The sequence below is a fragment of the Giraffa tippelskirchi genome, chromosome 8 (genome assembly GCF_054371585.1).
Source record: "Giraffa tippelskirchi isolate mGirTip1 chromosome 8, T2T-mGirTip1v1.2.pri, whole genome shotgun sequence".
In the NCBI taxonomy this organism is placed as follows: Eukaryota; Metazoa; Chordata; class Mammalia; order Artiodactyla; family Giraffidae; genus Giraffa; species Giraffa tippelskirchi.
In genome coordinates this window covers 158,142,368-158,156,026 of record NC_137282.1, presented here as the reverse complement: position 1 = coordinate 158,156,026, position 13,659 = coordinate 158,142,368, and the positions used below count along the sequence as shown (strand labels likewise).

At 45.6% G+C, this 13,659-nt stretch overlaps 1 protein-coding gene across 1 annotated transcript in view; it reads left to right on the top strand.

Moving 5' to 3' along the window:
* The first annotated feature begins 4,502 nt into the window (after nt 1-4,502).
* LOC145518835 (N-acetyllactosaminide beta-1,6-N-acetylglucosaminyl-transferase-like) overlaps nt 4,503-13,659 on the top strand; it is a 40,269-nt gene continuing 31,112 nt past the window's right edge. Inside the window, exon 1 of the mRNA XM_081523852.1 lies at nt 4,503-5,421. Within this exon, the coding sequence (XP_081379978.1) occupies nt 4,503-5,421 (919 nt within the window). The remainder of the gene's footprint in view (nt 5,422-13,659) is intronic.

Here is a 13,659-nt window from a genome sequence, read left to right as displayed (position 1 = left end):
TTTCAAAGGTTGTGCCCTACTCTCTTCCCTGCTGTTTCCTATGAGAGCCCTCTGCCTCCCCCCTTTCCTCTCCCTCCCCTCCTCAGTCAGTTTTCAGTTCAGTGCAGTCGCTCAGTCGTGTCCGACTCTTTACGACCCCATGGACTGCAGCACGCCAGGCTTCCCTATCCATCACCATCTCCCGGAACTTGCTAAAATTCATGTCCATCGAGTTGGTGATGCCATCCAACCATCTCATCCTCTATCATCCCCTTCTCTTCCTGCCTTCAATCTTTCCCAGCAGCAGGGTCTTTTCCAATGAGTCAATTCTTTGCATCAGGTGGCCAAAGTATTGGAGCTTTAGCTACAACATCAGTCCTTCCAATGAGTATTCAGGACTGACTTCCTTTAGGATTGACTGGTTTGATCTACTTGCAGTCCAAGGGACTCTCAAGAGTCTTCTCCAACACCACAGTCAAAAGCATCAATTCTTTGGTGCTCAGCTTTCTTTATGGTCCAGCTCTCACACCCATGCATGACTACTGGAAAAACAATAGTTTTGACTATATGGACCTTTGTTGGCAAAGTAACGTCTCTGCTTTTTAATATGCTATCTAACTTGGTCATAGCTTAGCGTCTTTTGACTTCATGGCTGCAGTCACCATCTGCAGTGATTTTGGAGCCCAAGAAAATAAACTCACTGTTTCCATTGTTTCCCCATCTATTTGCCATGAAGTGATGGGACCAGATGCCATGTTCTTAGTTTTCTGAATGTTGAGCTTTAAACCAATTTTTTCACTCTCCTCTTTCACTTTCATCAAGAGGCTCTTCAGTTCTTCGCTTTCTGCCATAAGAGTGGTGTCATCTGCATATCTGAGGTTATTGATATTTCTCCCAGAAATCTCGATTCCAGCTTGTGCTTCAGCCAGCCTGGCATTTCACATGATGTACTCTGCATATAAGTTAAATAAGCAGGGCAACAGTATACAGCCTTGACATACTCCTTTTCCTACTTGGAACCAGCCTGTTGTTCCATGTCCAGTTCCAATTGTTGTTTCTTGACCGGCATACAGATTTCTCAGGAGGCAGGTAAGGTGGTCTGGTATTCCCATTTTCCACAATTTGTTGTGATCCACACAATCAAAGGCTTTAGCATAGTCAATGAAGCAGAAGTAGATGTTTTTCTGGAACTCTCTTGCTTTTTCTATGATCCAATGGATGTTGGCAATTTGATCTCTGGTTCCTCCGCCTTTTCTAAATCCAGTTTGAACATCTGAAAGTTCATGGTTCACATACTGTTGAAGCCTAAGTTGGAGAATTTTGAGCACTACTTTGCTAGTGTCTGAGATGAGTGCAATTATAAGGTAGTTTGAACATTCTTTGGCATTGCCTTTCTTTGGGATTGAAATGAAAACTGACCTTTTCCAGTCCTGTGGCCACTGCTGAGTTTTCCAAATTTGGTGGCATATTGAGTGCAGCACTTTCACAGCATCATCTTTTAGGATTTGAAATAGCTCAGCCTCCCCTAAGTCCTGCCATTATTCTTTGAAGAAAAGGGTGTGTCTCTAACAAGAAGTAAGAATGAAGGGATGTCAAGATATGAAAGCAGACCATTCAGTACTTTCCTTCATACACTCACATTCCTACTCTCCCCAGTCTCAGGGTAAAGGGAGATTTCAGCGGGGAAAGAAAATAGTGAGAAACATTTAACCTTCACTCTTGGAGTGGCAGTAAATCAAACCATTTTAAAGCTCTAAGAAGGTAAATGTTTTTCTTTTCCATTACTGAGAACAGAAGTCAAAATATCAGTTCGTTAACAGGGTCAGAAATGTTGAATATTTTTCGAAAAGGAAACAAAAGCAACAAGAATTGCTAATGTTTATTGAACATAAACAGATACATAAACCCTGGATGAGAGCTATCTCACTCAATGTTCTTAAGAACCATGTGAAATAGGAAGTACTGTTATTTCCATCTCAAAAACAAAGAACCTGAGGTTAAGTAACTCTACCCTGCTCATACAACCGGTCACTGACCAGCTGGGATTTGACAACAATTAGACTGGCTCCAGCTTTTGGACCAGGGAGCTGCAGAATTAAGACTTTGGGTTCTACCCAGCTGAATAACTTTGGGAAAAATATTTGTATTAGCCTTAATCTCCTGGTCTGTAAAATATAGAATTGTGTTGGGTGATCTTTAAGATTCCTGCCAGCTTTTTGGGTCTATCTCCAAGTCAATATCCGTCAGGTCGACTGAAAAAAAATTGCACAACCTGAAAGTTGAGAATTATGTGTTTCTTCTTTTTTAAAAAAGCACTAATTTATTTATGTATTTATTTATTTGGCTGTGTTGGGTCTCAGTTGCAGCACTCAGGTTCCAGAGTTTGGGGCTTTCAGTACTTGTGGCCAGTGGGCTTAGTTGCTTCAACCAGGAGGAATCTTAGTTCCCTGACCAGGGATAGAAGCTGAGCAAGTCCCTTGCACTGCAAGGCAGATTCTTAAACTCTGGACCAGCCAGGAAGTCCCGAGACTTCTTTTATTTGGCAGACATTCTGAGGACTTGAAGCCTGGCATTGCTCTGAAGAGATAAAGGAGGAGCCAGGATATACAGACTTTTTTTTATCACAAAGACCAGGTAGTAGGAACCTCAAAAGATGACTGTTAATGAAAGAAAACCAGACATCTCAGGTTAGTGAATTTAGCACTCTTCTATTTCTGGAAAGATGCAGGAGTCTGGGCTCAATGAAATCATCCTTTGGCCTGTATCCAGTGCTTTGTCATTCCAAGTCTCTGAGGGTCACTGCTGGGGGCGGCTGCAGTGACTGATGGTGGCTTGATGGCAGGCATCCTGTGTTTCCATCCTGAGTCCCCTCAGGACTCACCCCCGTGAGTGGGGGAAGGCGGGAGGGGGGTGGCTGTCATGTGATGGCTTGATGGCGGAAACCTCCTTTGTTGACTGACATGGCGGGTGACAATTTTCATTCTCGGTCACATCCATGTCACTGATGCCATTCATCAGTGCAGCGAACCATAGGCAGCTGAGGGGTGGGGTGGGAGGGAAGGGGGATGGGTAGAGGGCGGCATTACAGACCCGTGTCTTCCTAACAGAAGCAGCTGCTCAGCTGCCATGTCACGCCTAGACAGGTAAGATTGTTGAGTGACTGCAGGAGAGCGGTGGGAGCAGGGCCGCTTTTAGCTTCTGTGGCTGCCAGAGTTAATCTCTTAGTTGGCTCAGTAACTTTCCCCCAGAAGCATCCTTACCACCTGCCTTGAACGCGCTCCACGTTTGCTGAGCGCTGGAGGCACCTGACTCAGGTGAGCTATGAGAAGGCATCTGTAATGTGACCAGACCTGCTGAGCTGCTCTTCCTGGCTTCCCTGAACTACACTGAAGGAGACTTCCAGGAATTTTGCCTCAGTCCCGAAGCCTTTGTTCTCCCTTCAGAGCAAGGAAGTAGGAGAGGGGCTGGGTGGAGAGGCGACTCTTTGGAGTTCTCTGAAGTGACCTCCAGTCTGAGGATGTCAGGCTGTTAAAGAGACCCAGTGGCTAGTTACGCCACACATGCTAGATAATACTGTGTCAACAGCTCCAGTGATCTGAAGCTCTGTGTGAAATGGGAACCAACCTTTGCTCTCTGGGAACAAGCTATCACCTTTCTCCCAGGCAGGCAGAACTAAAGTGTGTTCCATTTATGCCTCCACACCGACCCTTGAATATCAAGTCACTCCCAGCTTCCCTCTGCCCTCATCCCATGCCCTTGAGAGTGTAATTCTTTTTTCCCTCTACCCATGGACATATACATGCTACCTAACATCATCAGTAACTGTCTGATTTAATTCAGGGAACACTTACCTTGCCATCAGATTTTTTTTTTCCTCGAATAATCTTCTACTTAGGCATGTTTCTTATCTGAGTCTGTCTTATACGCCCAGAGGTAGAGATAACACTGAAATGAAATAAAGTGGCAGAGACCCAGAAAGAGAAATAAACCCGTGGAGGAGAAGTCCACAGGCAGCGGTTTTTAAGGACTGCTAGCAGCTTGGCGGGGCCAGCCAGAAAAAGGAGAACCGCTTAACTTGAAAAGGAAGGGGAAAGCGTGAGGAGGGAGATCAGGCCACAAAGATTGGATGGAGGGGGGCGGAGTGAAGCCCAGGAAACAGTCCCGGTGAAAGGAGCCAGCATACCAGACAGAACGCCCACTGGCATCTGGTATGCAGATGAGAAGGGCTTCCTGGAGCTGCCCTGAGCCCGGCACCTTCTGCCAGCAGCTGGGTGGCACCACGGAGGTCAGAAGCCCAGGGCACTTTAAGAAGCATCTTTGGCCGTTGCTAGGAGAGGACAGACAGCACCCAGAAGCAGAGAGTAAATGAAGATTAAAGGACCCGGCAGAAGGAAGCCCACTTGAGAAGCTGTTGAAATTCAAGATTGGCAAAAGAAGTCAGTTCCACCTCGTCACTCTTCCTTCAGGAACCGATTGTTTCTCAGTCTTTGGAGAGAGATTCCTTCCCCAGGGAAGTGAAAATAATGAACTTCTGGAGGTATTGGTTTTTTGCTTTCATGGGAGTCAGTGTGGTTATTTTTGTGATCCTTTACGGCGGCCAGTTAAGCCAACTGAAAAGTCACAGGAATAGCTCCATTGAAAGGGACTTGAGGATACACGCCTGTAAGGATGCCTTAGATGAGAAGTCAACCTTCTTGTGGGAAAAGACATTGACGTCCCCCGTGGGAAGTGTCCCTTGCAAGGACTACCTGATCCAGAATCGCTACATCACAAGGCCTTTGTCGAAAGAAGAAGCCGAGTTCCCTTTGGCATATGTCATGGTCATCCATAAGGACTTTAACACTTTTGAAAGACTCTTCAGGGCCGTCTACATGCCCCAGAACGTCTACTGTGTTCATGTGGATGAGAAAGCCACAATTCAGTTTAAGAAGTCTGTGTGGAAGCTGCTGAGTTGCTTCAAGAATGCTTTTCTTGCTTCAAAGATGGAGCCTGTGGTCTATGCAGGAATTTCCAGGCTCCAGGCTGACCTGAACTGCCTGGAAGACCTTTTAGCGTCTGAAGTTCCGTGGAAATACTCCATCAACACCTGCGGGCAAGATTTCCCCCTGAAAAGCAACAGGGAGATCGTTCAGTATCTCAAAGGCTTTAAAGGGAAAAATATCACCCCTGGGGTGCTGCCTCCCGACCATGCGGTAAAGCGGACTCGATATGTCTACCAGGAGCACCTGGGCAGAGGTGGCTCTTATATGAAAAATACCGGTATTTTGAAAACCTCACCTCCCCACCAGTTGACCATCTACTTTGGCACTGCCTACGTGGCCCTCACCAGAGACTTTGTCAAGTTTGTCTTCCAAGACCAAAGGGCCATTGATCTGCTCCAGTGGTCCAAAGATACCTATTCTCCTGATGAACATTTCTGGGTGACTCTTAATAGGATCCCAGGTGGGTATGAACTTCCATTCCTGTTGGTTTTTTTTTTTAACCCCTTATCCGTAGATTGAGTTTGCTAACATTCAGCTCTTCTTTGAAATTATTTGGGGAAAAAAAAAATGCCTGGGAAGCAATTAGTCAACTTGCTTTTTAGTGGCAGCTCTACTGTCTTACGGGCCTCCCTGGTGGCTAAGATGATGAAGAATCTGCCCGCAGTGCAGGAGACTCGGGTTTGATCACTGCGTCGGGAAGGTCCCCTGAAGGGAAGGAATGGCAACCCACTCAAATATTCTTGCCTGGAGAATTCCATGGATAGAGGAGCCTGGCAACTACAGTCCATGGGGTCCCAAAGAGTCAGACATGACTGAGTGACCAGCACACACACTACCATCTTATAACTGTGCTATATGCCATTTATGGGGTCGCACAGAGTCGGGCACGACTGAAGCCACTTAGCAGCAGCAGCATAGTGATCTAAGAAATATGCCAGTTTCCTGGAGCGCTGGCAAAACTACCTTTGAGGGTGTATCACATAGTTTCTGACCTTGAGCTCAGTCTTTTTTTTTTAAATTGAGGTATAATTGACATACAATAGCTCAGTCTTTTGAATGAGTGCCTTTCATAGTCCTTGATAAGAACAATTGTGACATAGTGAGACTGATTTTGAATAAGCATCCTATGAATTGAAGTCAGTAGTGTTTCTCTTAGAGGCTGTTACACAGTGTTATACTGATGCTCAAAGTTCATGGGCTGTTTCATCTTTGGATGTTTACAAGTTATCACTCTGGCTTGAACATCTCTAGTCTAAGACTTGACCAGGTGTCCAGGTCTCAACTGACTTGGTTCAGTAAATCTAGTCTGATATTTTATTGCCTGGGAGAGTAAGTCACAGTGAGTTGAAATGTGCGGAGAGGCATTCTAGCTGGAGCTGACCCCAAGTCACTTCTCAATTGTTAGGTCCCATTTTCTTATTAGAAATTCCCCTTTGCAGTCTCTTGTTTTGATATACTGTGAAGTCTTTCCCATTGTTCATGATAATTTGGGGCTAAGGTATTTGAGGCATAGAGGCAGGAAACAGCAGCAGATTCCCCCTTTAGATTCAGGACTGGGTTTCTTTTCAAAGTTCTGTTTCCCATATGTTGTCTGGGAAGGTCGGTGTGACCTGTAGAGCCTCTTCCTGGTGATGTCCCAATGCACTAGTTTCTGCTGTTATGCCAGCTTGCCTGTGGGTGTCAGCCCTGTGGGGAGGTGACCCCAAGCCTACCATGCTTGAAATACCTCCCTTCTCTTGGCTGCAGTATCGCTGTTGTTGGCACATATAAGTACTACCTTCATACCTGAACGTAGACTCATAGCAATTGTTAGGTGCTCAATAGCTCAGCATCCCTGAGGGCTAATCTAGAGTGGCAGTTATAGAAACCTACTTAAAGAGGGGCAGAAAGGACTGGCAGGGTGGTTGGGGACAGAGGCATGCAGTGAATTTCACTAGTAGGTTCATAGTTCACAAAGACTTGCAGGAAGGGGAGTGAATCACGGTTTTTCACAGTGTAAGTTGCCACGGAAAGTGGGGTGCGGTTGCTTGCTGCTCAAAAGAACCAAGATTGGTGGAAAGGAAAGTTTGCTTTATTTTGGATGCTGACCACAGAGGGGGAGGGCAGACTTCTGTCCAAAGGAGGGCTTTCCCCTACTGACAACCAGTGGACAAGAGCTTTTATAAGCTGAGGGAGGGGCTACGGGCAGAAACAGCACAGTCAGCACTGACAGTCATCTTGAAATTGGTCATCAGTGGTTGGTTGGTTCCAATTTCCTTGATGCCCATTCTCGCAATTGTGGCTGCTTATGTCATGGCTATGGTCTTACCATCAAGTAAACTTACCTGAGGTTTTTGTGTTTATAAGACAGCTCACAGGATATGGCTCAGATAGTCTCTATAGCCCTTGAGAAGGAACTAAAGGTCCTTGACTCGTATTATTATTTGGTCTCCTTTGACTATTTTCCTTTGTTTCTGCATTTTCTCACTTCTCTGATTCAGCTTATTCTTTGGCTAAAGTTTTTCCACAGACAAAAGGCAGGCAGGCAGAGGACATGGGGACGGGGGGCAAGGACTATAGGCAGGGTCCTGCTCCGTTTCACGGTGAGTGGGCGTGAGTCTGAGTAGGCTGCAGGAGTCGGTGATGGGCAGGGAGGCCTGGAGTGCTGCGCTCCGTGGGGTCGCAAAGAGTCAGACACGACTTAGTGCCTGAAGGACGACAAATTGTGAGTAAGAAACAGAAGTTGACAAGATGCATCCTCTATTTAAATAGATCATATGCAGACATTTAGAAAACCGATTTTCATTTCAAGTTTGGTGAGGCATTTTTGATTGTTCATTTGTTTAATTTTTTGGCCATACCGTGGGGCATCTTAGCTTCCCCACCCATGACTGAACCGGTGCCCCTTGAAGTGGAAGCCCAGAGTCTTAAACTCTGGACCGCCTGGGAAGTCCCATTGTGTATTTTTTTAATATATACATATTTTATGTTTTTAAATTTTGGCCATGTTATGCAGCTTGCAGGATCTCAGTCCCCTGACCAGGAATTGAACCTGGGCATGAACCCCTAGACCGCCAGGGAGCTCCCCAACACAGCAGGACTCTCTGACCTGAACCCCCTCCTCTCTCACCCCATCTTTCTCCCCTCAGTGCTTTGTACCTAAGTCCTCATGCTTCATATTCCAGCAACACTTCTGCGATTTCCCCCTTTTTATTTTTTTGGTAGCTTTTTATGATGTCTTCTCCGAGCTGCCCTTCCTATCATCTCTGACTATTCCTATGCATCCTTTGAAACCCTCCTTGGGTGTCACCTCCTCCAGAAGCCGTCCTTGATAACCCACCTCCCAGAGGTACTCCTATGCTCCCTGCCACTGCTCCCAGCACTGAATTATAACTACCTGCTAAGTGAAAAGCCCCTCTGCCCTTCCTCCTCAGCGTTTGCATTCCTTTAGGGTGAGAAATGTGACATCTATTTTTATCTTTTCCATCACTACCCCTACACTGTGACCTATTGCTGTGCCTGAAGAGGGCTCGATGCTTGTGGGTTGGGTCTGGGGAGGTGCTGGACAGTTAGGAGACACTGGATACATGCATATGGATGACTGAGTCACTGCTGTGCACCTGGAACTATCACGACATTGTTAATCAGCTATAAAAGTCTGAAAAAAAAGTTCAGAGGGTGATGCCCCCTATCTGAGGTGGGGAGGAGTAATTTTTGATAGTAAGATTCAGAGAAACAGTAGGTAGGCTTGAAGGTATAATTCCATAAGAGCTAGGCCAAGAAGTGATACCAGTAAAGAGAAAGATAACCAGTCCTTGTGGAATTATAAGAGTTTCAGCTGGAATGTTAATAGGGCAGATTCATTGCTTAGAAAACGGATTCCCAGGGACTTCCCTGGTGGTCCAGTGGTTAAGACTCCATGCTTCCACTATAAAGGGTGCAGGTTCGATTCCTGGTCAGGGAACTAAGAGCTGAGTGTTCAAATAAATAAATAAAAACTGGTTCCCAGGTAGCCAGCTGGGCCTGTGCAGTCTCCTCTGAGGACCAGAGCAAGCACCAGTTCCCTAGGTGGACACCGCCAGTTACTTTCTGTCTTACCTGCTCTCAGCCTGAGTTTCTCCCACTACTTGGCACTTATCCAGCCCTGTGGTTTGTCTCCCACTCAGCCTACTCCCGGTCCACGGAGTGGGCTTCTTCTGTCTGAATCTGACCCTTAGTACCCCTTTGGGGCTTTCCTGGTGGCTCAGATGGTAAAGAATGTGCCTGCAACGCAGGAGACCCAGGTTCAATCCTTGGGTCGGGAAGATCCCCTGGAGAAGTGAATGGCTACCCACTCCAATATTCTTGCCTGGAGAATCCCATGGACAGAGGAGCCTGGCAGGCTATAGTCCATGGGGCGAAAAAAGTTGGACGTGACTGAGCAACAAACACCTTCACCTTTACCCCTTAGCTACTGGCTCAGAAAAAACAGGAGCATAAGGAAATGAAAGGTTAAGGAAAAACAATAGAAACTTGAGAAGCGTTTCTGCAGGTGTAGCTCTCAACAAATGTAAACACTGAGCTCTTGGGAAGGTATGTGTTCTCTCCAGAAAGGTTACCCCGACCTGAAATCCGGGCGTGGCTGGATCAGCTCCCAGCATTTTTCAAAGTAAGCATTGTGTTCTCTGTACATCAGCCTAAATTTAGAGTTCAGTTTCTAGTACCACAAAGGATGCATTCAGTCATGTTGATTGTACCATTGATTGAGAATTATGAACATAATTGGACTGGAAGAATCCTGTTTTAATGAACATTATTAGAACACTCAGGCTTATACTCGAGTTATTTTTTTTTTGTGCCTGAATGACAGTCCACATTGACACTTATTTTGTTGATATGGAGATAAATTCTGATTGAAGGAGAAATTACACTAAACAGATCCTTTTCTTGGCTTCCTGTCCACTGAGCTGAGTTTTCAAGGGACATCATTTCTGTATGGCCAGATAATGTTAAGTGTACATAATACAGTTGGACATGATTTTCAAAATATTGTATTAGGGCGGCAGGTCTGTTTTGCTTGTTTTGTCTCTTTGGTAAATGTAGGCGATTCTTGGGGAAATAATCTGAGGTCAGAGAAGGTTACAATGTATCCTGGCTCTTGAGAACCTAGATGCCAGCCCGGCCTCTGGTAGAGAAATCTTAGACAGGTTACAGAGTATTTACATAATTAAACTATACTAACCCGGTGGTTCAGTGGTAAAGAACCCGCCTGCCAATGCAGGAGACGAGGGTTCAATACCTGAGTCAAGAAGATCTCCTGGAAAAGGAAATGGCCACCCGCTCCAGGATTCTTGCCTGGGAAATCCCATGGACAGAAGAGCCTAGTGGGCTACAGTCCATGGGGTCGACCTAGCGACTAAACAAAAAAGACAAAACTATACTGAAGCCATAGCCATTTGAAGGCTTATTTATGATGCCTCTGGCCATTGTTTGTGCTGTATAACACTTGGATCATCTTCTGTTAAAAAAGATATGTATTTATTTATTTCTGGCTGCATTGGGTCTGTGTTGCTGGGGGCTTTCTCTAGTTGTGGCAGACAGGGGCTCCTCGCCGTTGTGGTGCAAGGGCCTCTCACTGCAGTGGTTTCTCCTGTTGCAGAGCACGGGCTTTAGGGCATGGGGCTTCAGTAGTTGCAGAGCACAGACCTAGTTGCCCCGTGGCATGTGGAATCTTCCTGAATCAGGGATCGAACCTGTGTTCCCTGCATTGGCAGGCGGATTCTTGACCACTGGACCCCCAGAGAAGTTCCTGGGTCATCATTGTCACTGGGGAATCTGCGCCCAATTATTTTCTCCCCAATCCTGTGAAGGAAATAATCTGGAAATACTGCTCTTAATTAGCTTTTAATCCCTAATTTCTACAACTGCTGCTGCTGCTGCTGCTAAGTCGCTTCAGTCGTGTCCGACTCTGTGCGACCCCGTAGACGGCAGCCCACCAGGCTCCACCGTCCCTGGGATTCTCCAGGCAAGAATACTGGAGTGGGTTGCCATTTCCTTCTCCAATGCATGAAAGTGAAAAGTGAAAGTGAAGTCGCTCAGTCGTGTCCGACTCTCAGCGACCCCATGGACTGCAGCCTACCAGGCTCCTCCGAATTAAGACTAGGAGGAAAAAATCCTTCAATTTTCCACTTACCATGCAACATTGGGCATACCTTGTAAAACAGTGAGGATTCATTCGTAAGTTAATTCATTCTAGAGCTCAGAAAGGGCTTCCCAGGTGGCACTAGTGGTAAAGAATCCGCTTGCCAATGCAGGAGACCCAGGGTTGATCCCTGGGCTGGGAAGATCCGCTGGAGAAGAAAATGGCAACCCACTCCCATTTTTCCTGCCTGGGAAATTCCCATGGACAGAGGAGCCTGAGGTTGCAAAAGAGTCGGACACAACTGAGTGACTAAACCACCACCACCAGAGCTCAGTAAGTGTGACTGTCATCACACACGTCTGCAGCTGCCACAGCCCAGTGCTCCAGCCTCCTCTTTGTCAAAATGAAACAAGCAGTGAGAAGCAGAGATGGAAAGAGCTGTCCTGGTGTGGTGATCTAGGTTCTAATCAGAATAGTCTCCCTGAAGAGCTGACAAATGCTATTGTTTCCTAAGCTAATTCAAGTTGGTTTTCCATACTTGCTACTATGGTCCTAATTCATACAGAAAACTGCAAAGGAAGCCTTTGCAAACCACTGCAGCGCTCCACAGGAATGGGATATGGATCAAACTGGTCTGTAAGAAGTTCCTGATGGTCCAGTGAGGACTCCATGCTTTCACTGCCGAGGGCCCAGGTGTGACCCCTGGTAGGGGAACTAAGATTCCCACAAGCCTCATTACATGTCTCCCACACCCTCCGAAAAAGAAAGAAAAATGGTCTATAAAAGATCAGTCTCTGCTGACAACTACAAAGTTATCCTCTTCAAACGGTCAGTAGGGAGAGCAACTGTGTGTGATGTGAACACTGCGCGGAGGTCACTGAGTAGTACGTTCAGCCTCTACGGGGACTAGGGCTGTGTTACTCGGGGTAAACGGAGACATGTTCTGATTTTAAAACTTCAAAGGTGCCCGCTTGACCAAGGAAAAAACAGAAAGGCCAGCTCAGTATGTCTACTTTCCGATGCGATAAAAGGCAGGGCAAATTGGGTTTGAGGACTTTTATGAAATTCCAGTGGGACCTAGCTGCTGTCCCTGAATGTGCAGGCCACACAACACACAGAGACGTGTGCAGAGCATCCGGCACCACGCCATTTCTCAGATCAAGCCAGCCCCAGGTTAGCCATAGCCTCTCTGCCCTTTTCTCCCACTTCACTCCCCACCTCTAGCTTGTCAGTATTACGTCAAAGTACTTGATCCAGTTATTAGTGGAAATTAAACCAGGATTTACTACCTCAAAGATTATATGGTACTATTCATTACACATATAACTTAGTTAGTATAATTATGTATTTAAACATTATATGTATAATGTCCCAGACAACCTGAATCTAAAAAGAGGGGAAAATCCATCTGATTCACCCAAAGACATAAATGTGGAGTAAAAACTTAAAAATTCACAACTAAAATGCTTAGAGGATGTAACTTCTGCCTAGTTGAATTTATTTCCCCTACAAAATTCCTAAAATACATCTAATGGCCTGGCCTATTTTGAACGTAGTCTGATAACTGATGGCCTGTACGGGGGGCCTCCCATCATGTTCCACTGCAGGCGGCAGGTTTAAGCACATATCTCATTTTTAGAGTGCTACAGTACATCATCTGTGACCTTAACACAGCTTAAGTTCTTCTCTATGAGCATTTCCTATTCACATTTTCCACTTCACTACTGAGCATCACTGTCTGTGTCATACTCATGACTCCAACACCAATATCACCAAAACCAGGGAACTTGCTAGAAATGCTGATTTGATACTGTTCCTGCCCAGACTTGCTGCCCAGCAATTTGCTGTTAACAAGGTTTCCACGTGATTCCGATACATCTCAAGTTGGGAAAACATTATTACTACATAATCCTCACCTGCTGACATGAAAGCAGGGAGGGGTTCTTAACCTGGGATCTGTGAATGCTCTGAAGTTGAACGCAAATGTCAACTGGGGAGAAGCTGCACAGCTGTCAACTTTCTCAAAGGAATGGCGACCAAGAAACTTAAATTCTGCTTTGAATCACCAAACTCAGCAGAATTCACTTCTGCAAATATATGCCAAGCCAAGATATTCTCCAAGCCTTAATAGCACTTAAGAGCACTTAAACAGTTGAGGCACAAGCAATAATAAAAACTCCATTTTTTGTTACAAAAAAAATTTTTTTGTATGGTAATACCAATTTTCTCAAAATCCCTTGCAGTAACATTAACAAACACTCTGGTCTACAGGCTGATTCAACAAGGTCAGAAAGGCAGGTAAATGATAAACTCCTGAACTTAACTGAGAAGTAAAAGGATTCAAATGTTTACTGACTGCCTACCACACACATGCAACCAGGTTTCACACACTTTATGTGAGATGTGAACCTAAGTTCTATTTATCTGATAACAGAACAGCACTGATACTACCAGGTAAGCGCCCGTTTTAAATGCTCTTCAAGTACAAACTGTGGAGACAATGTTGGAGAACTCGAGCGTACCTTGTCTCTAGGTTCTATTTTAGGAGGGGATGCTTACTATATGCCTTTGTGAACTCTAAGCAGTCCAGGCTGGGTG